This window comes from Pseudophryne corroboree, chromosome 1, assembly GCF_028390025.1.
Source record: "Pseudophryne corroboree isolate aPseCor3 chromosome 1, aPseCor3.hap2, whole genome shotgun sequence".
In the NCBI taxonomy this organism is placed as follows: domain Eukaryota; kingdom Metazoa; phylum Chordata; class Amphibia; order Anura; family Myobatrachidae; genus Pseudophryne; species Pseudophryne corroboree.
Genome location: NC_086444.1, coordinates 1,098,382,454 through 1,098,410,143, shown reverse-complemented (window position 1 = coordinate 1,098,410,143; position 27,690 = coordinate 1,098,382,454). Strand labels below are relative to the sequence as shown.

Here is a 27,690-nt window from a genome sequence, read left to right as displayed (position 1 = left end):
ACACTAGATTCTCTCCAGTATAATCTGATTCTGTTTCTTGTGAACAATGCAGCCAGTCTTCACAAATCAGTGAAGGGGCTGGGGGAGAGGGTCCAGAGCCCGCATGGCTAGGGTCTCTGAAAAATATGATGTCTGATATGTCATCCCAGCTCACTGCTAATGTTTAAAAAACTCAGCTACTACAACAGGCAGCTGCAGATTTAGCTGCTAGGGCAGATGTGCACAGCCCCCCTCCTCTCATGCATGACCACAAAAGCGTGGTTTGCCTGCTTTACTATCTGACACAGATGAGGATATACAGGAGGATAGGGAGGACTTGGACGCCATTAGTGGGGATACCGATTCTGCTCAGGATATTGAACCCCTAATTCTGGCTGTACGGGACGTGTTTAAAGGTCCCTCTAGGCGAGAACACTGCGTCACAGCAGTCGTTTTTTTTTTTACACAAAGCAAGCCTAATGTCACTTTCCCTAATTCCGCAGAGTTAGATGACCTATTCAAGTTGGCCTGGAAAAGTCCAGACAAAAAATTACAAGGGTCAAAAAAGTTTTTGCGCACTTTCCCATTTGTTCCTGAAGGTAGGAAATTTTGGGAGGAACCCCCGGGGGTTGATGTATCAGTCTCTCGACTGTCCAAAAAGGCGGTGCTGCCTGCCCCGGGCTCCTTTACCATAAAGGGTCTTGGGGATAGGAAAATAGAAGCTACACTCAAATCTGTTTACATGGCAGCAGGTGTATCGCAAAGGCCGGTCATTGCGAGTTGCTGGATGACCCATGCCATTCATTCATGGGCCACTCAAATTCAGGAGGGCCTCTCCGGGGCTTTGCCCCTGGTCACTATGGTGACCCTCCTAAAGCACATTCAGGACACTACACGTGTCCTCTGTGATTCCCTCAAGGAGATGGGGAACATTAATGCTAGGACCTCTGCCATGGCAGTGTCGGTGCACAGGGCCTTGTGGTTGCGTCAGTGGATAGCAGAAGCAGCATCCAAACGCAGTGTGGAAATCCCTCCCCTTTTCAGGGGAATGGCTCTTTGGGGTTGAATTTGATACATGGATTTCCAAAGTTACGGCTGGGAAATCCACGTTTCTCCCCTCTGGGGCCCCGCCGGCGAGACGCTCCTACCCGGGGCCGTCTGTACAATCCTTTCGGTCTCCCAGATTTCGAACTAAGGCCAGAGGTGCCTCCAATGCGACTAGAGGCACCAGAGGTAAGTCAAGAAAGCCTGCAAGCACCAGCTCTCAGGAACAGACCACCAGTTCTGCTTCCACTAAGGCCTCAGCATGACGGTGCCCACCCACCTGAGGGTATCTCGAGGTGGGAGCTCAACTGCGTCACTACAGCCGCGTTTGGGAGGCTTCCTGCCAGGATACCTGGGTCAAGGATCTCATTTCTCAAGGCTACAATCTGGAGTTCGACAGTGCTCCTCCACAACGATTTTTCAAGTCAAGCTTACCAGCTTTGGAGGATATGCAGGTTATGTTGCAGCAGGCCATCCTAAAGTTGGTCCAGTCCCACGTCATTGTTCCAGTACCAATACCACAACGAGACAAGGGTTATTACTCCAGCCTGTTTGTGGTACCGAAACTGGACGGTTCGGTAATTCCCATTTTGAATCTAAAGTCCTTGAATCCTTACCTGAAGGCGTTCAAGTTGAAAATGGAATTCTTGTGAGCTGTGATTTGTGGGCCTGGAAAAACAGGAATTCATGGTTTCCTTGGATATCAAGGACACCTACCTCCATATTCCGATTTGGCTACCTCATCAGGCGTACCTGAGCTTTGCTCTGCTGGACAATCAATACCAATTCCAGGCACTGCCCTTCGGCCTGTCCACAGTTCCAAGGGTGTTCACAAAGGTGATGTCGGAGATGATGTTCCAGCTCCGTGTCCAGGGAGTCAATATTGTCCCTTACCTGGACGATCTTCTGATCAAAGCAAGATCCAGGGAGCTTTTGTTGCTCCATATCAACCGCACTATCCAACTTCTGTCACACCATGGGTGGATCCTCAACTTACAGAAGTCCCACCTGGAGCTGACTCAGTGGCTCCTGTTCCTGGGGATGTTGCTGGATACTGTGGCCCAGAAGGTGTTCCTACCAGAGGACAAGGTGAGAACACTTCAGGAGATGGTCCGTATGGTGCGCCGACCTACTCGAGTGTCCATCCTTCTTTGCATAAGATTGTTGGAAAAGATAGTCGCCTCATATGAGCCGATCCAATATGGGAGGTTCCATGCCAGGACTTTTCAGCTGGATCTCCTGAGCAAATGGTCCTGATCACACCTTCAGATGCACCGGATGATACGGCTGTCGCCTCAGGCCAGAATTTCCCTCCTGTGGTGGCTGCAGTCCTCCAATCTACTGGAGGGATGGAGTTTCGGAATTCAGTATTGGACCCTCCTCACAACGGATACGAGTCTAAGGGGATGGGGAGCTGTCACCCAAGGGGCGCAGTTCCAGGGCAGGTGGTCAGCCCACGAAAGCCTCCTTCCGATCAACATTCTGGAACTTCGGGCAATCTACAATGCTCTGCTTCAGGCCTCTCCTCTGCTCAGGGATCGCGCGATCCAAGTACAGTCGGACAACGCCACAGCAGTGGCGTACGTCAATCGGCAAGGAGGGACGAAAAGCAGAGCCTGCATGCGAGAGGTGTCAAGGATACTCCTCTGGGCAGAAAGAAATGCAAGAGCAATGTCCACAATCTTCATTCCGGAAGTAGACAATTAGGAAGCGGACTTCCTGAGTCGTCACGATCTCCACCCAGGGAGTGGGGTCTCTACCAGCAGGTGTTCCAGCAGATCATCCACCGATGGGGCTGCCCAGAGATAGACATGATAGCTTCTCGTCTCAACAAGAAGCTTCATTGGTATTGCTCTTGAACCAGGGACCCTCGGGTGAGGGCAGTAGATGCACTGACATCGCCTTGGCCTTATCGGCTGGTCTACCTGTTTCCTCCGAATCCGTTACTCCCAAGGGTGTTCAAGCGCATCAGAAATCAGGGAGACCAGGCTATTCTGAATACCCCGGATTGGCCTCGGAGGGCGTGGTACGCGGATCTTCTGGACATGTCCATCCAAGACCCTTGGCCTCTACCTCTCAGAAGAGATCTTCTTCAACAAGGACCGTTCGTCTACCCGGACTTACGGCGACTTCGTTTGACAGCATGGAGGTTGAGCGTAACATCCTAGCTCACAAGGGCTTTTCCAAAAAGGTTATTGCTACCATGGTTCAGGCCAGGAAGCCTGTGACGTCAAAACACTATCCTCATATCTGGAGAAGCTATGTCTCTTGGTGCAAGGAATGCACTTATCCGCCTGCGGAGTTCCACTTGGGACATTTCTTACTTTTCCTGCAGGCTAGTGTGGATAAAGGCGGCTGGTGTGGATAAGGGCTTGCTTCTGGGTTCTATTAAGGTCCAGATTTCAGCTCTCTCCATTTTCTTCCAGAAGAAATTGGCAGTGTTGCCAGAAGTTCAGACCTTCTTGCAGGGGGTACTCCACATACATCCTCCTTTTGTGCCGCCTATGGCACCCTGGGATTTGAATGTAGTGTTGGAATTTCTACAGTCCTCCTGGTTTGAACTTCTGATGACGGTAGAAGACAAGTACCTCACGTGGAAGACGGTGATGTTACAGTCCCTGGCTTCTGCTCGGCGAGTGTCAGAATTGGGGTCCTTATCGTGTAAAAGTCCATACTGGGTCTTTTACGAGGACAGAGCGGAGCTCCGGACTAGACAGCAGTTCCTGATGAAGGTTGTCTCCGCGTTTCATCTGAATCAACCTATTGTGGTTCCATGCAGTTCTGATACTTCTGTTCCTCCTGAGGCATTGGATGTTGTGCATGCCTTGAAGATCTATGTCAAGCGAACAGCTCGGATCGGAAAGACGGATTCCTTGTTCGTGCTCTGTGATGTGCAGAAAAAAGGTTGTCCTGCTTCGATGCAGTTCATTGCTCGTTGGATTAGGCTTACTATACAACAGGCCTATGTGTCGGCAGCCTTACCTGTTCCTAAGTCTCTGAAGGCCCACTCTACAAGATGAGTGGTCTCTTCATGGGTGGCTGCCCATGGAGTCTCTGCCCTACAACTGTGTTGAGCTGCTACCTGGTCGGGGAAGAACACCTTTGTGAAGTTCTACAAATTTGATACCCTGGCCAAAGAGGATACCCAGTTTGGGCAGGCGGTGCTGCAGCAGTCTCCACACGTTCCCGCCCGTTCTGGAAGCTTTGGGACTTCCCCATCGTACTAGATTCCCCAATATCCCTTATGGATGCTAGAGAAAATAGGATTTTAATTACCTACCGGTAAATCCTTTCTCCTAGTCCATAAGGGATATTGGGCGCCCGCCTCAGTGCGTTGACTTTTCTGCAGGTTCTTTTTTATGTGGATACCTGTTCAGCTGTTGCTGTTGTTGTTTCCAGCCGTTGCTGGTCGTTGTATGTTAGTGATGTGCTGGTTTATAAATCTTACCACTCTTTGTTGTCATGTTTCCTTCTCATTTGTCCTTTCTCCTTCGGGTACGTTTTTACCTATAACTGCCTGTGGGAGGGGGCATAGAGGGGAGGAGCCAGCACACCCAGTGAAGAAATTTAAAGTGCACTGGCTCCTTTGGATCCCGTCTATACCCATCATACTAGATTCCCAAATATCACTTATGGACTATACGAAAAGGATTTACCGGTAGGTAATTAAAATCCTATTTTTCTAGTATGATATATGACATAATGTGCATCTGGCTCTGGGTCCGCATGTGTTTTTAAGCCCTGAATTACTTGAGTGACCGGCTCTGGGGAAATATCCTTGTTAAACTTCTGCCTTTGAATTGCCAGGGATCAGAATGCTGGCGGTCACAATACTGACGCCGGCATCCCTATAGTTGAAATCCCAACCCTCTATTTCCGCAGCCTAATCCTAACCCTCCCCGGTGGTGCTTAAACCTAGCCCCTCCTGCCCAGCAGCCTAATTCTAAACCTCCCCCCTTAGTGTCTTCAACTAGCCTCCCCGTGGTGGTGCCTAAACCCCCCCCTCCCCACAGCCTAGCCAGAACCCCCCCCCTTCCTCTCGCTCTAATCCGCCCGCTATACTTTTGATTGGGATGCCGGTTGTCGGGACTTCTAACTGCCGGCATTTTGCCCGCATCCCAAATTGCCATGGTTCTTGGAAGTGGACAAGAGGCAAGGTACAGCGGTATTGGCATTGAGATCTGAAAAATGTGAGTGTAGGTTGTATAAAGCCATAGAAAACTCTTGAATTCATATTGCTGTTTTGTCTGGGTCATATGCCATTTCAGTTATTTGCTGCTCTAATGGAGAGGATCCTGTTGATAGTATGCTTGGCTTTATGCAGCCACCTTAGCTCTGCGCTGATGAAACGTCTGAGAAGCCGTGTCATGGTTTTGGCCTCCTTGAATGTAAGGTCAGGAATCTGTGCCTCAGAGTATGCTATTTGGAGACGTTCTTGCTTTAGTAGCCTCCAATATTGGTGACGGTGGAGGTCAAGATCTCTGTTTAATATGAAACATTTGTTGACCATTCTCCTGACAGAAACTTATTTGCCATATTTGGTATGAAATATGAACGTATATCAACTGTATAAAATGTTATAGGATAATAAATGCATTGTTGCAGCATCTTTACCTAAAAGGGGGGCTGACATTTTCCCCATTTCAATGCTCAAATTGAGCGCAATAATACAAATGTGTATCCACCATATTTCACATTGCTGTTTTAACTTTTATTTATTCCTGTCAGATATTCATTGTATTTTGTTTTGTGATTTATAATCAGTAACCTTGAAGTATTGCATGGATTAAGATGAAGGATTCAATTGTAGTATTCTCTGATACCAGCTGTCTTTCTGTTCTGTGTAGTTCAGGAGTTATTATCGGAGGACCACGGCTGCAGTCTACCTGCAACTCCACAGTCCATCTCTGATCTGAAGTCTCTGGCTACAGCCCTGTTAGAAACTATTCATGAGAAAAACATGGTTATACAGCACCAGAGACAGACTAACAAGTATGTGTGCTCCTTACCCAAGGCCTCCCCCCGCCTTACTGTCATTGCTGCTTCAGCTTGTGCTTACACGAATGAAGAATCATACAGAGCTTTAGGTATTTCTTCATGGTTTGAAAAACAAAACCAGACAGAGTTTAGTCTCTGAGTCGCTCAGACAATTATATACATACCCGTTATATGCCCGTGTCCAGTGTATACAGTACAAGAGGCAGGAACAGAGCATTACGCAGCCTTCCTGTCACTAGTTTTGTTTATACAAAGCAGAAAAGCTTTAGGGCGGTATCCCATTAGCCCTGATGCCACTTTAGCCGATGAAAACAGCCAGATATCACGATGTATAACCGATGGTCATTATCGCGGTATCCAATTAGTCCGTTTTGCTCGCACGAAAAATTGGACCCGCAATCTCCCAAAATATATGGGATCGGGGATAAGTCCCCGATCTCATGTGTTATCGCGGCTTCGAGGGCCCCTTTTCAGCGACCACAATTTCAGCGACGCAATTGCAATTAGAACATGATTGCAGTGGGTGGGCGGCTGGTAGTGTGCTGGGCGGCCTTGCCCTGCGGTGGGCGGCCCACAGCATGCGATGGAAAGGATTGCAGATTCTGCTAAAAAGCAGAATCTGCAATCCTTACTGAATAAGGTCTTTAGCGATATCCACACTTCAGCATGGGTGACTTAGGTGTCTATGTACTAAGCCTTGGGCGGAGATAAAGTCCCAGCCAATCAACTCCTAACTGCCATGTCACAACTCCTAACTGCCATGTCACAACTCCTAACTGCCATGTCACAACTCCTAACTACCATGTCACAACTCCTAACTGCCATGTCACAACTCCTAACTGCTATGACTGGCTGGTACTTTATCTCCTTCCACTTTATCTCCATCCAAGGCTTAGTAAATAGACCATACTGTACAATTAGTACCTCAGTCATTTTTATTTAACCATCTGTGCTGAAGCCTGGATATCCCTAAAACCTGCAGTGTTGGTGTGTCTTGAGGATCGGGGGTACCTTAAGGGTATTAAAGAGCCAATTTCAATTTTATTTTCCAGCTGCATTTGGCTTTGGATAGGCTTAACCTGAAATACACAAAAAAACTAATTTGATCATTTGTAAAGGAGGGTACCATTCCTTCTCAGAGCAGCCCTGGTTACTTGGAGAACCATTCAGAACCTGGCCACTGACATTATTATAGCTCCCAGTCTGGAGAGACTGAGGTTACAGAGCTTCCCTATAGTTCCAGCAAAATGGCCCAGCTCCAGGGCTCAGGGGGCTATTACCGTTCTCCAAATACTTTGTTATACTTCATTCCCGGCCCCACATTGTTATGATATAATGCAGGTGTTACTGTGTGTTCAGCTTTCAGTATGATACTGTAGTACATTTACGTGTGTTTATGTTAAAATGAGGGAAGTTTTGAGATAAATAAATTATATAAACCCAAATGAGCCCCAGGCCTTACCTGCTGCCATTGATGGTTTATACAGTAGTTTATGTAATGACACAAAAAAATTAGGGTAAAAGGAAAAAGTACAGCATTATGCAGTCAGCTAAACTGGACCATGCAACTTAGATATTTAACCTAAGGACATGAACCCTTCCTCTTTCACATCCTCTGTGCAGAGTATAATAGGTGTTTGTAGGGCACACCTCTGTGGAGGCAGCCATTTTGTGGGCAGTAGGCTGAGAACACAGCGTTTCATTTCACGAAGACCTAATGACATTACATCGCTTCTTGGTAATGTCACTAATTCCTAGGCAGAATATTGGCACAGGCCACAAAATGGCCACCTGCACTGTGTCCAGGCAACTAGTCCACTTTAATCAATTCATATTTGTACTGGGAGCTCTAAATTCAGTATCACTGTCATTTTTTTCCCTACAAACAGATATGTTTTCATACATTATTGCTGCAGTCACGCCAAACAGCCCCTCTTGGTGCACCAGGAGCCGTGCGTCTTTGCTGGGATCCGGATTGAAAGTCGACAGTAACTAGGTTGACAATGTCTAGGTCGACCACTATTGGTCGACAGTAACTAGATCGACAGGGTGTCTAGGTCGACAGGGTCTTTAGGTCGACATGTTCTAGGTCGACAGGTCAAAAGGTCGACATGAGTTTTTCACAATTTTTTTCTTTTTTTGAACCTTTTCATACTTAACGATCCACGTGGACTAAGATTGGAACGGTTATCTGTGTCGAGCGAAGCGATAGCGGAGCGAAGGCACCATGCCCGAAGCATGGCGAGCGAAGCGAGTCATGCGAGGGGACGCGGTGCACTAATTGGGGTTCCCGGTCACTCTACGAAGAAAACGACACCGAAATAACATTAAAAACTCATGTCGACCTTTCGACCTGTCGACCTAGAACATGTCGACCTAAAGACCCTGTCGACCTAGTTACTGTCGACCAATAGTGGTCGACCTAGACATTGTCGACCTAGTTACTGTCGACTTTCAATACCACACCCGTCTTTGCTAGAGCTGGGTTGCACCAGGAGACTTTCAGCGACACGCCCGCATCTGCTTAGCCAGCCCCCTCCCCCTCCTCCCATCATCCTGTGTCCTAATCTGTACTGCGTCTTTGAGTGGTTACAAATGGGGCGCATGCGCAGTGCGACTCAGACACACGCACAGGCATATAACATCAGCCATTTGCATGCGACATCACCACTGCATCCAGCCCCTGGTGTTACTGTAGGTCACGTCTAATGTAGTGAGTAGCTTATTATTAATTAAATGCAACTTCAGTTTTAAGAATATTATTTCAGCTTCTATTTAATTTCAATCAACTAGAAGGCCTTTTATTACTGCAAGACGGATGCTGTGGCATAAGCTAAGCCGCCACTCTGCATGTGCACGTTGCCTAGCAACAATTTCTATTAAACTGCTTGAAAAATTAATTTGATTTAAAAAAAATGTATGGTGTGATAGACAAACCCCAATTGTTATAGGCATTTTACCTGCTTGTTTCAGAATTCTAGGCACCAGAGTGGCTGAGTTGGAGAAGAAGCTACGGACATTAGAGGTATCTGGGCTATGGAGTCTCCCAGGTCAGTAAGGTTATATATCTATATTACTGTCACAGATGGATTTTGCTGTTATGTCAATAAGCCCAGCATTATCATGTATAAAACATTTAACCATTTCATCTCTACATACTGTAAAACTATATAGGTTTCCAGTATAAGATGAAGTGACTGATGCAGAATTGAACACAAGTCTGTTTTGTGGCCCGCTCCTGCGTGTTTTTCGCATGGAACTGAACCACTATGATAATAATAATTAATAATAATCATACATTTTATTTATATTGCACTCTTTCTCCAATAGGACTCAAGGCGCGTAACAGATAGAATAAACACAAAGCAGTACAGGAACAATGAAATACAGAAAAGCTGTTCATAAAATACAGAGAGCATGGAGATACTAAAGAACAATTAAGGAAATGTGTGAGGAAACAGGAAAGCCTTGAGTCTGTTTTTGCAAGATTCTAGAGTGGGGGCCTCTCGATCAGTGCGGGGCAGCAAGTTCCATAGAGTCTGAGCCGCATGGGTAAAAGCCCAACCCCCCCCTGATGAATTATGGGAGATTCTAGGTACTGCTAATAGTCCTTCATCTACAGATCGCAGTAATCGAGCGGGCAGTAAGGAATCAGAAGCAGGGCCTATGGACGATGTAGCCTCACAAGCAACTGATTCACATCTTGTATGTACAATGACTCCTGTGGTCAGATGGATCTTCTAGCGCCTTGAGTCCTGTTGGAGAAAGAGCGCCATATAAATAAAATTATTATTATTATTATTATTCTGCACAAGTTGCTTTCAAGTCTGCATCATCCCCTAAATTAGAATTTCTTTGGTTGACTTGTGTGCTTAAACAGGAATGGGTTTTGGAATGATGTCTTATTCTTTTATGCACAGTACAGTGGCAGAAAGCAACTTTTGGTTTTGAATGATAAGAATTCCTGCTGACTCCTCTGTATAGGTGCTACCAGGATAGATGTGAAGATCAGGTGTACTGTGCATATAATGCATGACTAGTCATTGTGGCCTAGCTCAGTTCTTTAAAATGTATTCTGTTTAGAACAGGGGTGGGGAACCTTTTTTCTACCAAGGGCCATTTGGATATTTATAAAATCCTTCGGGGGCAATACAAAAATTATCACCTTAAAAATTAGCCTGCCCCCAGTCAGTAGTTATGCCCCCAGTCACTTGTCATGCCCCCAGTCACTTGTTATGCCCTGTCAGTTGTTTTAGCCCATTAGATATGCCCCATCAGTTGTTATGCCCCATTAAACATACCGCATTAGATATGCCCCCTGTAGTTATGCCCCATTAAATATGCCCCCTAGTAGCGCCGCTTATACACACACACACATTAAAAAGAAAAAAAAACACAATGCTCACCAGCCCTGCTCCTGCTTCCGGACCGCTGCCCTCCCTCTCCTCGGAACTATGGGAGAGATGTCATGACGTCTCTCCCATAGTGCCGCACAGCCACACATGTACACTGCCTGAGCCAGAAGCTGGAGCTCAGGAGTGAGCTGCTGCTGAGGAGCCGGGCGCCTGCTGGTGGTAAAATCTCAGCGGGCGCTCTGCATCTCCTCTCGTTTAGGTGAGCCTTGCTGGGCCGGATCAAGTGGCTTTGGGGGCCTTATACGGCTCTCGGGCCTGAGGTTCCCCACCCCTGGTTTAGAAGATTGAAACCTGGGTACTGTCACATGTAGTCATATGTGGGAGGTTACCTGACACCACGGATGCAGCTGTTTTCTTGGCCGGCAGAGTATTTATTTTTTAAATCAAGTGTAATTTATTGAATTTTCAGACAAAACAAAACAAACAAAAACAAAGAATCCTATGCATTTCCCGTAGTTACAACAAAACAGTGTCAATTTTTAGAACAGACAAGTAGGTATGAACATGAAGAGGGAGGTCAGCACCAGCAACAGGCACAAAGTTGGTCAGCAAGAAATCAAATATACAGTATAGGTTAGGCAGGTGGATCAAGAGAAAATCTGGAGTTCTGCCAGAGACCCCAAATCCTATCATATTTCCCAGACATTTACATTTGGCAAAAATAAAACGTTCATGTGATAGTGTGATACTAACCAGCGCCACCCAAGCCACATGAGAGGGCGGGTCACCACCCATCTAAGTGCGAGCTATACACACCCGGGCCAAAGTGAGAAGATTAATAACATATACCCTAAGATGTGTAGGCAAAGAGATCTCTAAATTCAATCCAAAAACACTTATACACGGGTTCAGAAGAGGGATTCGAATCCCCGTACTACAAATTCTATTCACTACCGCCTTCCAGAATGATGCTATTCGAGGGCAAAGCCACAGTAGATCCCAAAAACCAGCAGCAGAAGCGAAACATTTAGAACAGACGTCCGACACTAATCCACCAATTCTGAAAAGCCTACTCAGGGTCTAGCAGACCCTGTGCAAAATATACAATTGGATCTGCTGGAATCTGGCATAGGCCATCGCAAACCTTGGTGAACCAAGGATATGGTCTCCGTCCTCATCCTCCAACACACCCAAATCAACCACCAACTTAGTACGCAGTGCTCCTAAACCATCCAAACCAGAGAGGGAGTGAAGGGAGGCGTACAGCACCGAAATAGTCTTACGACTGGTCATGTTCCGAACCAAGGTATGGACCGGAGTTTTAGTGAATGACTGAGCCATTTCCCCCCACTGCACAATCAAGGCATGACGGAGCTTAAGGTAACCGAAGAAATAATGCCTAGGAATATCATACGTGGAGGTCAAATAGTCAAAGGAATGGTTAACTCCATTCTGATAGAGATGGCCCATCGCAGAGACCCCATAAGAAATCCAGCCCCGCACTACCCTCCAGAAGATGAATTTCAGAAAACTGCATATTATTCCATATAGGGGAGCATGGATCAATATTTTGGACTGTCATCATTTTTGCAACCGCAGACCATACTTTCGAAGCCTGTTGTAGCAAAGGGGAAAGGCGAGCATTCGGAACACGTGCCAGAAGAAACTGCAACGGGGTAAACCGGATAACTGCCTTATCAAGGAGAGCCACTGGTAAATTCCCATAGTCCCCTTGTGTAACCTATTCACCTAATTGAGCTAACTGCGTGGCCAACTAATATAAATACATGTCCGGAAGGGCCAGGCCCCCTTCATTCCGAGACCTACACAATGTTTTAACCGCTATAGTGCCCTCTTAGAGCCCCACACAAAATAGGCAATACAACGGGAGATCACTCTAAATTGTGGGAGTGGAATATATGCCAGGGCATTCTGAAGTATATACAAAAATTTTGGTTGGACAATCATCTTGATGAGATTTACACGGCCCGTGACCGATAAGGGAAGCTTCTGCCAAATACAAGTCTTAGCACATAGATTAAAGGCCCGTATTCACGGGCCGATGTGGGAGAGGTGTGTGCTGAGCGAACCGCTCACACACATCTCTCCCACCGCTCAGCTCAGCGCGATGTGTGCTGAGCGTGCGGGGGGAGACGGGGGGCTGCTCATTTCACCCAGCGGGTGAAATGAGCGACCTGCTAGATTGGCCTGCATGGCAGGCCAATCTAGCACCAGCGATAGCGATGCGCAGGGCTTCGCATCGCTGTCGCTGTGGGGGTTACACACTGAGCGATCATGCTTAAAATCTAACCAATCTAGTCAGATTGCTTAGATTATCGCTCCGTGAGTACCCCCCCTTAAGAATCAGGGGAGACCAATTTAAAATAACAAAGTCAGCAGGGGAATGAGACACCTGAATTCCTAGATATTTAAACTACGTAAACCACCGTAGAGGGAGGTCATAGACCAGGGTTTGTACAGTAGAAGAAAGCAAAGGGAACACCACGGACATCCCGAATAATGTGCACACCAGAATAGAAGCCAAAGTCTTCCACCAGGACAAGAAGGGCAGGCAGGGAGCATGACATATCTGATAAATATAAAATAATATCGTCCGCATAAATTCCAATTTTTTCCTCCTGCCAGGCCACCTGAAATCCTTTTATGTGTATGGCGGGGGTAGCCTCTTGCTCATTATTTAGTAGATGTCCTGTCAGGAGATTTTCAAATGTCATAATATAGCTTTACTATATAGTAACTTGTTATGTATGTTAGTAGATGAAAAAAGGACTCACTATTTTTCTGGAATCTCCCAGCAGGTAGTATAAAGGAAGCAGGTCCGTGTTCGCTCTACACTGTCAGTCTGACTCTTCATCTTGGCTATCAGTCTGCACAGTGGTCACTCCTTGGTCTGCTTCCTGAATGTTTTAGAGCTGCCCTGCCGTTCATTTTGGAGCAAGCCCATAAATAGTGCAATGTGATCGCTACTAGGTCTGCTCTTCCTATATCTCATCTGTCCTGCAGTGCATCCTGGTGCAAGCCCATAAACAGTGCACTGAGAGTGCATCTACGTCTGCCCCCCCCCCCCCCCCCCTTCCGTATTGCAGAGATGTCCTGCAGTGCATCCTGGTGCAAGTCCAATAATAGTGCACTGTGATTGCTCTTACATCTGCTCCCCCTACCCTGTATCACAGAGATGTCCTGCAGTGCTTCCCGGTGCAAGCCCATAAATAGTGCACTGTGATTGCTCCTACATCTGCTCCCCCTACCCTGTATTACAGAGCTGTCCTGCAGTGCTTCCCGGTGCAAGCCCATAAATAGTGCACTGTGATTGCTCCTACATCTGCTACCCCTACCCTGTATTACAGAGCTGTCCTGCAGTGCCTCCTGGTGCAAGCCCATAAATAGTGCACGGTGATTGCTCCTACATCTGCTCCCCCTACCCTGTATCACAGAGCTGTCCTGCAGTGCTTCCCGGTGCAAGCCCATAAATAGTGCACTGTGATTGCTCCTACATCTGCTCCCCCTACCCTGTATTACAGAGCTGTCCTGCAGTGTTTCCCGGTGTAAGCCCATAAATAGTGCACTGTGATTGCTCCCCCTACCCTGTATCACAGAGCTGTCCTGCAGTGCTTCCCGGTGTAAGCCCATAAATAGTGCACTGTGATTGCTCCCCCTACCCTGTATCACAGAGCTGTCCTGCAGTGCCTCCTGGTGCAAGCCCATAAATAGTGCACGGTGATTGCTCCTACATCTGCTCCCCCTACCCTGTATCACAGAGCTGTCCTGCAGTGCTTCCCGGTGCAAGCCCATAAATAGTGCACTGTGATTGCTCCTACATCTGCTACCCCTACCCTGTATTACAGAGCTGTCCTGCAGTGCCTCCTGGTGCAAGCCCATAAATAGTGCACGGTGATTGCTCCTACATCTGCTCCCCCTACCCTGTATCACAGAGCTGTCCTGCAGTGCTTCCCGGTGCAAGCCCATAAATAGTGCACTGTGATTGCTCCCCCTACCCTGTATCACAGAGCTGTCCTGCAGTGCTTCCCGGTGTAAGTCCATAAATAGTGCACTGTGATTGCTCCTACATCTGCTCCCCATATATCTAAGCGCTGTCCTTCAGTGCATCCTAAAGGAAACCTATAGACAGTGCAGAGGATTTAATGCTCCTTTCAGGGCAAATGAGGCCAAAAGGGAACCCAGTATTTTGGTACTATGCAATAAAGTAATAGTGACCTGAGGATCTGGTGCAATCTTTAAGTAAGTTACAAGCAGATTCCCAGCGTTGTGACCTCTTAGTTTAGCACTGATGTAGCAGATCCTTACATGTATAAGACTGATTTATAAAAAGGTTTCAGGGACTACATTGTACCATTAGTTATTGGTAAGGGTTCACTACGATATGCCGGCGGTCGGGCTCCCGGCGCCCAGCATACCGGCGCCGGGAGCCCGACCGCCGGCTTACCGACAGTGTGGCGAGCGCAAATGAGCCCCTTGCGGGCTCGCTGCGCTCGCCACGCTACGGGCACGGTGGCGCACTACGCACGCCACACTTTTATTCTCCCTCCAGGGGGGTCATGGACCCCCACGAGGGAAAATAAGTGTCGGTATGCCGGCTGTCGGGATCCCGGCGCCGGTATACTGTGCGCCGGGATCCCGACAGCCGGCATACTGAAGACCACCCATTGGTAAGACTGTCCATTTATGTTATATGTCTGTATAGGTCTCTGTGCTTGTAGTGTAATGTGTACAGTATGCGGATGCCTCTCTGCAGCTTCCCCGGACATGTCACTTACAATGACTCTTTTCTCTCTCCCTTTCTGCTTCATGAAGGCCTCAGCTACAATGTCTCAGTGGGATTTGGGCGTAGGTTTAATGTCTTGTGTGTGTATATATATGTGTCTTTATGTATTCTCGTAAAGGATGGCAGTATATATCTACTAAACAGGTTGCTATTGAAACTGCCACCTGATGAATGTATATGGTTTACATCACCCTCCTTTCCAACTTACACCTTAAGGGGGGTACACACGGAGAGAGCCGTGCTTAAATTCTAAGCAATCTGACTAGATTGCTCAGAAGTTAAGCACGGATCTCTCCGTGTGTATGCCCCACAGCTATAGCAATGTGCAGCCCCGCGCGTCTCTATCGCCGGTACGAGATTGGCCTGCATGCAGGCACAATCTAGCACGTCGCTCATTTCACCTCTGGGTGAAATGAGCGTCCCCTCTGCCGGCCCCCACCCCTCGCTCAGCACACAATGTGTGCTGAGCGGGGGGAGAGATGTATGCTGAGCCGTCACTGACAGATCGCTCAGCACACATCAGGGGCTTAAGTCCCTGGTGAGCAGACTTATTAGGGTATATTTATAAAGCTTTGGCTTTAGCAAGCCACGGCTTCTTGTTGGGTCTGACCTCAATATTTGAATTGCTACTCATAATAATATTATTATTAGTATTATTATTATTTATTACCAGTCATTTATATAGCGCACACATATTCCGCAGCGCTTTACAGAGAATATTTGGCCATTCACATCAGTCCCTGCCCCAGTGGAGCTTACACTCTATATTACCTACCACATGTACACACAGACACATTCACGCTAGTGTTAATTTTGTTGGGAGCCAGTTATCCTACCAGTATATTTTTGGATGAAACCCACGCAAGCACAGGGAGAATATACAAACTCTACACAGATAGGGCTATGGTGGGAATTGAACCCATGACCTCAGTGCCGTGAGGCAGTAATGCTAACCATTACACCATCTGTACTGCCTCATATTAAGTGCAAATGAGTTATACATATAATATTGGTGCCACTTTAAAGTTTTTGTTCAACCCGCCAAGAAGCAAGCCATCGCTTTGTAATTATATACCCCATTTTGTTAAATAGAAGATTGGGTGTGTCGCTACCATCCGCTCAGTGTGCAGCCTTTCATTTGTCACACTACATTAGATTGTTAGGCTCGCTCGCGGTATAGCTCTGTTTGAGTATATAAGCTACAGTCGCACATAGCGGTACCATGAAGGCACGACCCAACTCTATAAAGAAGTTTTTGTTGGAAATTGGTTTTGTAGGTTTCTATCCTCCCTATGAAAAAATTAATAATACATAACCCAGGTAAGTGAGAACATGTTATATATGTGAGAGGATGGATGGCTGGCACTCCGGATTTGAAATGAAAGACAGAACTACAGTGTACAGCAAGGCAGGGCACCTGGATAAGCTGCATCTTGAATCTCGGAGTGCCAGACACCTTTATCTGGATATATATATATATATATATATATATATATATCTATATCTATATCAACCTATATGTAAATCAGTTAGATTTGACCTGTCCCCATATTATGTATTTCACTCACTTCCAACATCACATCTAGAGAAAGGCAGCTTCTTGGGTTAAGTATAGTGAATAATGCAGGGTAACCTGCACAAAGTCCTTACATTGTCATACAGGCATGTTTATTTTCTGATATAGCATATAAAAATTACTGTTTATTCATTTTTATGAGACGATACCAAATAGTACATCTGCATATTCTCTATGTATCGCTAGACAATTATATAATAATTAAGTCTGTCCTGTTTCTGATATGCTCAGTAGGTGTCATAACTCTCAGGTAATGAAATTATGGCTATTGGGAGGGGAGGAAGGGGAGGGGGGGGGGGTCAGAGTTCAGACCAACTGTTAGTAACCGTAATGCAGCTTACAGTAGTTAAGGTGGTTTTTGGTTACGCATTATCATCAAATTTATAGACCGAGTTAAGACGGGGAACATTCCAGGAAACCTCATTAAAAATTGGATTTTGGCAATCAATTGCAAACTTGTGCCTTTCCAATACAATTATTACGCCCTATGATAAATATTCACCTATAGAGTAAGATGTATCTAGGGGAGATGTATCAAGCATTGCAGAGAGATAAAGCTTAGTAACTGTCATTTCATAGACTATAAGAGTCCGCTTTATTGGCCAGGTATAATTGCGTATACTAGGAATTTGTCTTCGGTTTGCTATACAACAGCCACGTAGGTAATAGATAAGCAGGTAGGGTGGGGGCAAGTAAAGTCATACAGATAGGAATACCGTAGGGACACAAGTAAGTTACATGTACGTCTAGTCAGTCAATTTTCAGGAGTTCAGCAGGCGGATCGCTTGGGGAAAGAAACTTTTGAGGCTTCTGGTGGACCTGGCGGGGACGGCCCTTTAACGCCTGCCTGAAGGAAGCAAGTTAAACATGCTGTGGCCGGGGTGTAACTGGTCCTTTACTGTCTTCGTTGCCCGCTTTTTAGCTCAAGACAGGCACAGGTCCTGGACTGAGGGAAGGTCGGCCCGATGATCTTCTCTGCAGTTCTGACCACTTTTTGGAGCCTGCATCTGTCCCTCGTGCTGGCGGAGCCGTACCATACCAGTATCGAGGAGCACAGTACCGACTCCACAATCGCGGCGTAGAAGAGGAGCAGAAGCTTCTGTGGGATGTTGACCTTCCTTAGTTGCCTGAGGAAGAACAACCACTGCTGCGCTTTCCTGACAGTGTTGTCAGCATTGGACCCCCATTTAAGGTCCCGGGAGATTGTGATCCCTAGGAACTTGAAGAAGTCCACAAGCGATACCACACTGTCATCAATCGTTAGTGGAGGTGCACTAGCTGACTTCTTCCTGAAGTCCACCATCATCTCAACAGTTTTGAGGGGGTTGAGCTCAAGGTTGTTGTGGCTGCACCACTGGGCCAACCGGTCTTTTTCCCGTCTATGCTTTGGGCAAATGTGTTACTTTATCTCTCTCCAAGGATTGAGACATCTTCCCTCTGAGTTTTAGTGTACAAAATACAGCGCTGCCTGACCTGGGCTGTGTCCTTGTGGGACTTTCTGGGATCCTTCCCATTTAGACTGTAATCTGTGTCGCCTTCTATGTAACTGTTAGCCACCTGTAGGTAGTATTCAAGCTCTCGCTGTCGTAATTGGCTACTGAAAGAGAGATGGGCTTAATACATCTGCCTCTGCTGTTAAATGTGCCTCACAGATGTATTTATGTAATGGTTGGTGTGGATTGTAGTTTACTGTAATATCCTAATCCTTGCAAGCAGAGCTCTGCATTTATAAATCACGCTCAATAAAATCTGGAGAGCCACAGGTTTCCTAGGTCTGACCAGCAGAGTGCCCTTTCATTTCCCATTCCACTGACATCAGTGAGAAATAATCCTGTTTTGCAATCCTGGGGTTACAGCACATCCGATGGGAAAATGTGGGACTTTTTTAATTGTGTAAGGAAATTCAAGGCATGCCAGATTTATTACAGGAATAGACTTTCCCAGATTTTTCCCTGCGATGTTTTGAGAAAACAAATATATCAGTAGCTGCTTTTCCCATCTGAATTTGGGCTCTTTCTTAGTATTTATTCTGCTTCTCTATAATTCTGCACACTGCTTGGAGAATCCCCTTTTTAAAGTTTTTCTTCTCCTTTTAAAGCTTCTTTCCTAATAAGCCGCCAGCTTCCATCCGCAGTCGCTGCGTCAGGTCTGTCCTGCTCTGGAAAGTTGAGATGTGCCAAAGGAGAGCTGGAAGATCTGGGCTGTATTGGGCAGCCATATATTAAACTGCAAGCACCCCAATAAAATCTTGAACTCAATACTATAAAGTAGAGAATAATTGAAAACTATTATTTTATATAGTAATTTCCTGGGTCCTATAGGTGGTAAAGGTAATCTAGGGAGTGCAGTGCTGTTTCCATGACAACCAATTGCTGTCCACAGATATACACTGAACCTACAACAATAGAACATACTGTACCTCCCACTATTGTCAGGACAGTCCAAAATTAAGGGCTTTGTCCAACTGTCCTGATCAGAACTTAATTATTCTATTGGTTGTACGTTAGGGGTCTATTCATGAAGCAGTGAAAAGAGTGGAGAAGTAAGCCTGTGGAGAAATTGCCCATGGCAACCAATCAGCTGCTCCTTACAATTGTATAGTATACAAATTATAAATGTTACTTCTATGCTGGTTGTCATGGGCAACTTCTCCACTGGCTCACTTCTCCACTCTTTTCACTACTTCATGAATAGACCCCATAGAGAGGTATGTCCTATTCATCTGTATTTTGTTTAGTAGAGCAACTGTGAACAGGGAGATGTAACGGGTGGTTGGAGGGGAGTGGGCCAGGATACGGGCTAGCATAGCACTGCAAGCCCCCACAGTGGTGCAAGATATGCCCCCTTGCCCCTTTGTCCAAAATCACTTAGCTTAAATGTTAGTAGGTATGGATAAGAAATCTTTCTCTGCCATGGCGTGATTCAGTGGCCAGAGTTAGCCTTTGGTGGATTCTTCTTTACCTATTGCCGTTTGAATTATATACTGTATATCATTATTCTTAGTGAGTACAAAGATATCTGCGTGTTTACTTGTGTGGCTTTTCCTTTTCCAGAAAGCTGCTACTTTCCTTTCCTTACATCCGCTGGATTTGCAACTGTGCAATCACCCTTCAAATGCTGGTGAAAGTGTATGTCAGACAGCCTGAAGGTGGCCACATGTGTAGTGTTCTGGTTATCCTGGCCTGAGTGACTCCATAAAAAAAATTGACTAAAACAGCCAACAAAATCACCCATTGTGGGAGCAGTGTTACATTAAGCGGGAGATGTATCAAGCCTTGGAGAGAGATAAAGTGGAGAAGTGGCACTGTCAAACTAAAATACAATTTATATAGGAATATAATCAAACCAGGCGTAATATTTTGAATAGATACCCTGAACACTCCAATTAATAGTGCAGCTCCCAAGAAGTATTCTGGAATACTATCTAACAGATAAAAATCAAATCAAATATACAGGGAACGCATATACAGATATATAGGAGAATTCAATTGTTTGAAAAGTACGTTGGGTGTCTGTTATTTCCTGCCTATTATATAGGGAAAAACAGACCCCCAACTGACTTTTCAAACAATTGAATACCCCCATAGATTGCAATGAATTTTAATCCTAACACTAGTTAAAATTCACAAATACACACATGTATGACGTTAAGCCAATTGTTGCAACCACGGGTGTGTAATTATTGGGAAGTATACTCATAGAAAGCATATGAACAGTCCGCTTTAATTAGGAGCTTCAAAAAGTGCTGCGGCTTATTTTATGAAGTCAAAGTAGCAGTTAAACAGTTTATGCCTACCAAGGACCCTTGCAGGGAATCAGTGCAGCAGCGGACCTGTGTAACGCTGTAAGCGCTGAGCACGCGCTGTGCTTGACTGTGCCTTCCTAGTGTCCTTCCAGCTCATTTACCTTGCCTTTAAAATGCATAATTAGATGTGATTTGTTCTTATTACTTACAAATCAGCGTCCAGCTGGCCCACAGCATGCCTATCAATATTGTGGAAAGTTTCACAGCACGGAAATATTGGTACTCGATGAAACACATCTGTCCTGGAGCTAAATTCTGCCTTACGGACACTTACTGTTATAGTGCTCTGTGCGGGAGAGTTGAGGCAGATCTATAAGCCGTATGGATGTTTTATAAACATGCATTTTATTGCTCCCAACTTACAGTAAGTTGTTTATTAGGGTTTTTAGCCCCATCTATCATATCTGTACCCTAGAATTTATTTATCAGTTGTAACACTGTAGGGGTGCAAGGCGCCTTTTCCTGGGGAATATGGCCGCACGCAGCAGCTGAGGAACAACACAAGTCCAGTTTCTGGTACAACTGACCCCGGCCAGTTTTATTGAAACAGAAAATAAAACAAACCCCAAAATAAAAATACCTTGCCTGTCCGGCACTAACTAAACATAAGATGTTCCTAACTGTCACTAAACAAAACACAGAGTTCTTCAGTACATACTGTATAGCTTACTTGCATCAGAAAGCGTGTCTCTCACACACAGATCCTGCAGCCTTCCCAGGCAGTCTGCCCATACTAATCAGGTTAGAAGCACTATATCACTCTTACACAGCTGAAACCCTGATTAGCCCTCTGTGAGGCCAAAGACCCGAACTGGGCCCAATGTCTAGAACTCGCCTTATCTCTCTCTCAGAGCCTTTACCCAGCTTTTACAGCAAACTGAAAAGGTTCAGACAAAACAAAAAGCATTTTTCCTAGAAGTTAACATTTTCTAAAACATGTAAGACAAGAACCTGGGACAAATATACCTGCCCTCAAACACTATCCCAGTGTTCTTGTCACATATCCCCCTCCCCTGTTTCGACCTAGGGGCCGGAACACTTGTAGCCCCCAAACAGAAGATGCGAGACAATGCATCTGCGTTGGCCAATTGTGTTCCCGGTCTATGTTCGACAGTAAACTTAAAGTCCTGCAACGCTAGTGTCACGATCCGGGTGTCTGGACGCCATTACTTACCCTTCAGATGCCTCCTGGGGCGGGCTCGGCGTTCCAGGACCGGATTCCGCTGTTCCTGAGTTTCCACATGCAGAGTGGTCTTTTCATCAGCCGCGGCCTCCGCTGTGCCCGCGTGGTTAATGTGCATCTGTCAGCCTGGCGTCTCCTGTCTCCGGTGGCCGGCGCCGCCATTACTGTTTCCCAGACCACATGGATTGCAGGCCAGGCTTCCCTCCGGGTGTCTGCATGGGCGCAGCCATCTTGGATTCTGTCGTCTGATCGTTTCCACCAGTCTGCTGTCTGTGTTGTTGATTTGCATGGTTGCCTGGCCGGCCCCTTCCTTGCTGCAGGTGTAGGTGAGCTGTGCCTGAGCAAGGAAGACGTCAGTGCTTTGGTTGTCAAACCTAGTTCCTGTTTGTCTCTCTTCTATGATTGTCTTCCAGGTTCCAGCTCCTGTCTCAAGACTTCCACCATAGAGACCCGCACCAGCATTCCACCTGCGGTGTAGCCTGACTCTCCAATCCATTGTGGATTCATCTGTTTCCAGCTACAACACTACCTGCTTCCAGCCTCAGCTTCCAGCAGAGTACAGCTTCCCTTAAAGGGCCGGTGTCCTTTCTACACTTTACCACTCTCCACCGGAATTATTATTTCTCCGCTCTCAAGTTCTACATTTCAGTTCACATTTCATCGCTCCCAAAGTTCATTTATTATTTAACTGGTTCCAGCCAGTATCCACTCCGTGCTAACAACAGTCTGGTTCCAGCCAGTATCCACAGCAGCTGTTTTACCTTCAGCAACCCAGCTCTTCCTGGAACACCAGCTGGTACAATCCTGGGTTATCTCCATTGCTACAGCCGGGCCTGGTAAGGACTTTCCATCTAGAAGATCATAAGAACTATCTCACACTACCAGTGCCCTGTGGCTCCTGCCATGCTGTAGTACTCAGGAACTGTATTTATTCTTTGCTGACTTTTACGTTTTCTTTTATTGCTGCTGTGATGCGGAGTTGTCATAATAAACATCATTGACTTTTATCTAAGTTGTCGTGGTCACGCCTTCGGGCAGTTATTATTCATGTTACTTACATGTCCAGGGGTCTGATACAACCTCCCAGGTTCCGGTACATCTCAGCCCCTACAACTGAGGCTGCCTCCCGTCAGCTCAGGCCCTCAGTTGTGACAGCTAGAAACCATCTAGTTACACGAGCATTCTTGCCTCTATTTACATACATCCATTTTAAAGGGGCATGGTCTGTCACTAGTCTGAATTGTCTACCCAAGAGGTAATATCTCAAGGTATCTAGTGCCCACTTAATGGCCAAAGCCTCCTTTTCCACAATGGCATACCTTTTTTCATGCTCATTGAGTTTCCTACTCAAATAAATGATAGGGTGTTCGTCCCCATCTCTGGTTTGGGACAGCACAGCACCTATCCCTACCTCTGAGGCATCTGTCTGTACCACAAATTCTTTTGAAAAATCTGGTGTTATCAACACCGGTTGTGAACACAAAGCCACTTTTAACGCTTGGAACGCCTTTTCTGCATCAGGGTTCCATTTCACCACATTTGACTGCTTCCCTTTGGTAAGGTCTGACAACGGCACCGCTGTGGTCGCAAAATTAGGAATAAACCGTCTATAGTACCCAGTAATTCCCAAAAAAGCCCTTACCTGTTTTTTATTCACTGGACGAGGCCAGTTTTGAATAGCATCAACTTTATTCAATTGGGGCCTAATCAGACCTCTGCCTATGGTGAAGCCCAAGTATTTGACCTCCTCCATTGCGAGGCAGCACTTCTTTGGGTTAGCAGTTAACCCTGCCTCTCTGATTGAGTCCAGTACTGCTTGTACTTTAACCAAATGTGACCCCCAGTCTGTACTGTGAATTACCACATCATCCAAATAGGCAGCTGCATATTTTCTATGGGGCCTCAAAATTTTATCCATCGCCCGTTGAAAGGTTGCTGGAGCCCCATGCAACCCAAAGGGTAACATCTTATACTGGTACAGCCCCTCCGGAACCGAAAAGGCTGTTTTTTCTTTGGCGCTATCAGATAAAGGTATTTGCCAGTAACCTTTGGTCAGGTCCAATGTGGTGAGAAACCTGGCTGTTCCCAGCCTTTCTACAAGCTCATCCACACGGGGCATGGGGTATGCGTCAAACTTGGACACCTCATTTAACTTACGAAAGTCATTACAGAAGCGTATGCTACCGTCGGGCTTCGGGATGAGCACTATGGGACTGGACCACTCACTGTTAGACTCCTCTATGACTCCAAGTTCTAACATGGTTTTAACTTCCTTAGAAATAGCTTCTCGCTGAGCTTCAGGAATCCTATATGGCTTTAAATGAACCCTGACCCCTGGTTCTGTGACAATGTCATGTTTTATTATGGTCGTTCGGCCAGGCAGCTCTGAAAATACCTCCCTATTTTGGATGAGAAATTCTTTAACCTGATTGTTCTGATCAGCTGATAATGTCTCTGACACCTTCACTGCGGGAAGCAACCGGGGTGAAGACACCGAAGGGCAAGGCTCCGCTGACAGAGACAACCTATCTTTCCAGGGTTTGATTAAGTTAACATGGTAGATCTGTTCGGGTTTTCTCTTTCCCGGCTGGTATACTTTGTAATTAACCTCATTCACTTTTTCCCTAATCTCAAATGGACCCTGCCATTTAGCTAGGAATTTGCTTTCCACAGTGGGTACCAAAACAAGAACTCTATCTCCAGGAGCAAATTCCCGTATCTTGGCACTCCGGTTATAGACCCTCTGTTGAGCACTTTGGGCCTGTTCCATGTGCTCTCTGACAACAGGTACCACGGCTGCAATCCTATCCTGCATTTGTGTTACATGCTCAATAACGCTTCTATAAGGAGTGGGCTGTCCTTCCCACGTCTCTTTGGCAACATCCAACAGCCCTCTGGGGTGTCTACCATACAACAAATCAAATGGAGAAAACCCCGTAGAGGACTGAGGAACTTCTCTGATGGCCATTAACAAGTAGGGCAACAAACAATCCCAGTTTTTCCCATCTCTCTCAACAACCTTTTTTAACATACTTTTTAATGTTTTATTAAACCTTTCCACCAACCCGTCAGTTTGGGGATGGTAGATGGACGTCCTGAGGTGAGTGACCTTAAATAACTTGCACAATTCTTTCATGATCCTTGACATAAATGGAGTACCTTGGTCAGTCAAAATTTCTTTTGGTATTCCCACTCTACTAAATACCTGCACCAGCTCCCTAGCTATCGCCTTGGTTGTGATAGTGCGTAAAGGGACAGCCTCAGGATATCGAGTGGCATAGTCCATAATTACCAGGATATACTGATGGCCCCGAGCAGACTTTAACAAGGGCCCCACGAGATCCATGGCTATTCTGTCAAACGGGACCTCTATAATAGGCATGGGAACTAGTGGGCTCCTGAAATGGGGTCTAGGGGCATGATACTGGCATTCAGGACAGGAAGAACAATATTCAGACACTTCTTTATAAACCCCTGGCCAAAAGAACCTTTGTAAAACTCTTTCAGTGGTTTTTTCTGCCCCTAAATGTCCTGCGGTAACGTGACTATGAGCTAAATCTAGTACCGTTCTCCGATAAGGCTGGGGAACTACCAGCTGTTCCACCACATCCTCACCCCTTTTGACAATGTGGTACAAGAGCTCATTACAGATGGCCATGTGGGGATACGTAACCCTGTCACCTGGTACCACAGGTTCCCCATTAACAATCTTAACATTCTCTCTAGCCTTTATTAAGGTAGGATCCTTTAACTGTTCAGACGCAAACAGATCCTTCTTTACCTCCAGGTCAGGCACGCTTTCAGTTCTAACTACTATGTCTCTGTTCCCGGCAAGAGGGTCCTCACTGGACTCCCCATCTGTCACTTCCCCAGCCAAACTAGCAAAAGGCAAAGGGCCAGAAAGTTCCGAAGACCCACGTACATCCAAAAAATCACCGGTATTATCAACTGGCTTTTTACTTCTCACATCTGTTGATAACCGTGATTCCCACAGTTTCCAAAAATGAGGAAAATCCCTCCCTATTATGGCCTCATGCACCAAGGTAGGGACCAGTCCCACTTTAACCATTGCTGACCCACAACAAGTTTCTATATTCACCTCAGCAGTGGCATAATATTGGGTATCCCCATGTATGCAAGTTACCCCAATAGGTATTTGCTGGACCTTTAAGGGGTTCACTAACCCAGCTTTCACGAGGGTAACTAAACTTCCTGAATCTAGCAAGGCCTCTACCCGGTTACCTTCTAAGAACACATCACACATTTGTTTTTCCAGCTCAGGTGAAGGTACCACAGTACAGGCTAACCTAGCAAAGAAAGACATTCTGCGACATTCAAAGGCAGCATCACATTGCATGGGTTCTTGCGTGACTGGGCAATTGGCAATAACATGACCTGGCATACCACACCTAAAACATTTAACCACACGATTACCAACCCATTTGGGCAGCATAGACCGTTCTAGCCCCATTGGCCTGTTTCCAGGGCCAGTGTTTACAGTCTCTCCAGCCTTGCGTTCTCTTAACCGCCCAGCAACGTTTTCCCACGGAACAGTCTTACCAGTCTTTACTGAAGGGCGCTGTCGAGGATCTATGGGTTGCTGGGTGGTCATCAGTAGTTCCTCTGCTGCCAAATACCTCTCTACCATGTCCACTAATTGGTCAGCAGTACCCGGGTTTCCATGGCTCACCCACTTGCGCAGGACCATGGGCAAAGATCTCAAGTAGCGGTCCATGACGACTCTTTCCACCATCTGGGGACCAGTTAATGTCTCTGGCTGCAGCCATTTTTTTGTTAGCTGAATAAGGTCGTGCATCTGGGAGCGCGGAGGCTTCTCCATGGCGTACAGCCAACGGTGCACCCGTTGCGCTCGTACTGACAGCGTGACTCCCAGGCGGGTCAGGATCTCAGTCTTTAGTTTATCATAGTCCCGAGCCTCAGCAGGGCTTAAATCAAAGTAAGCTTTTTGGGGCTCACCTGACAGGAAAGGTGCCAGCAGACTGGCCCACTGTGCTTTCGGCCAGTTCTCACGCTCGGCAGTCCTTTCAAACGTGGTCAGATAGGCCTCCTGCTGAGCCGCTGTAGCTTGCAGCAAGGCTTTAAGCAGATCCTCCATGTCAACAGATTTTTCAGGCGGCTTTGCAGCTGCTTTCACCCAGGACATATATCAAACCCTCAGGGGTGAGTCTCAGTAACTTCACACTGGGCTGTATCTGCATAAACCACCGTTTTCTGCAGGCCTCACAAAGCTGCTGCTTTCACTTATGCGCAGAACGGCCTGCTCGCATTCTCCACCAAGTTGTAACACTGTAGGGGTGCAAGGCGCCTTTTCCTGGGGAATATGGCCGCACGCAGCAGCTGAGGAACAACACAAGTCCAGTTTCTGGTACAACTGACCCCGGCCAGTTTTATTGAAACAGAAAATAAAACAAACCCCAAAATAAAAATACCTTGCCTGTCCGGCACTAACTAAACATAAGATGTTCCTAACTGTCACTAAACAAAACACAGAGTTCTTCAGTACATACTGTATAGCTTACTTGCATCAGAAAGCGTGTCTCTCACACACACATCCTGCAGCCTTCCCAGGCAGTCTGCCCCTACTAATCAGGTTAGAAGCACTATAACACTCTTACACAGCTGAAACCCTGATTAGCCCTCTGTGAGGCCAAAGACCCGAACTGGGCCCAATGTCTAGAACTCGCCTTATCTCTCTCTCAGAGCCTTTACCCAGCTTTTACAGCAAACTGAAAAGGTTCAGACAAAACAAAAAGCATTTTTCCTAGAAGTTAACATTTTCTAAAACATGTAAGACAAGAACCTGGGACAAATATACCTGCCCTCAAACACTATCCCAGTGTTCTTGTCACACTTTACATCCACAAATAGATGAGTTTCTGGTTACTGCAGTCTTTGTTTGAAAGGGAAGACTTACAGGCACGTAGT

At 46.3% G+C, this 27,690-nt stretch overlaps 1 protein-coding gene across 3 annotated transcripts in view; it reads left to right on the top strand.

Moving 5' to 3' along the window:
* CCDC149 (coiled-coil domain containing 149) overlaps nucleotides 1–27,690 on the top strand; it is a 214,667-nt gene that overhangs the window by 151,288 nt on the left and 35,689 nt on the right. For 2 of the 3 annotated variants that reach the window (XM_063921861.1, XM_063921853.1), the window contains exons 9-11: nucleotides 5,871–6,015; nucleotides 8,995–9,071; nucleotides 15,210–15,242. In XM_063921861.1, the coding sequence (XP_063777931.1) occupies nucleotides 5,871–6,015; nucleotides 8,995–9,071; nucleotides 15,210–15,242 (255 nt within the window). The remainder of the gene's footprint in view (nucleotides 1–5,870; nucleotides 6,016–8,994; nucleotides 9,072–15,209; nucleotides 15,243–27,690) is intronic. The other variant, XM_063921870.1, reaches the window with a different exon arrangement.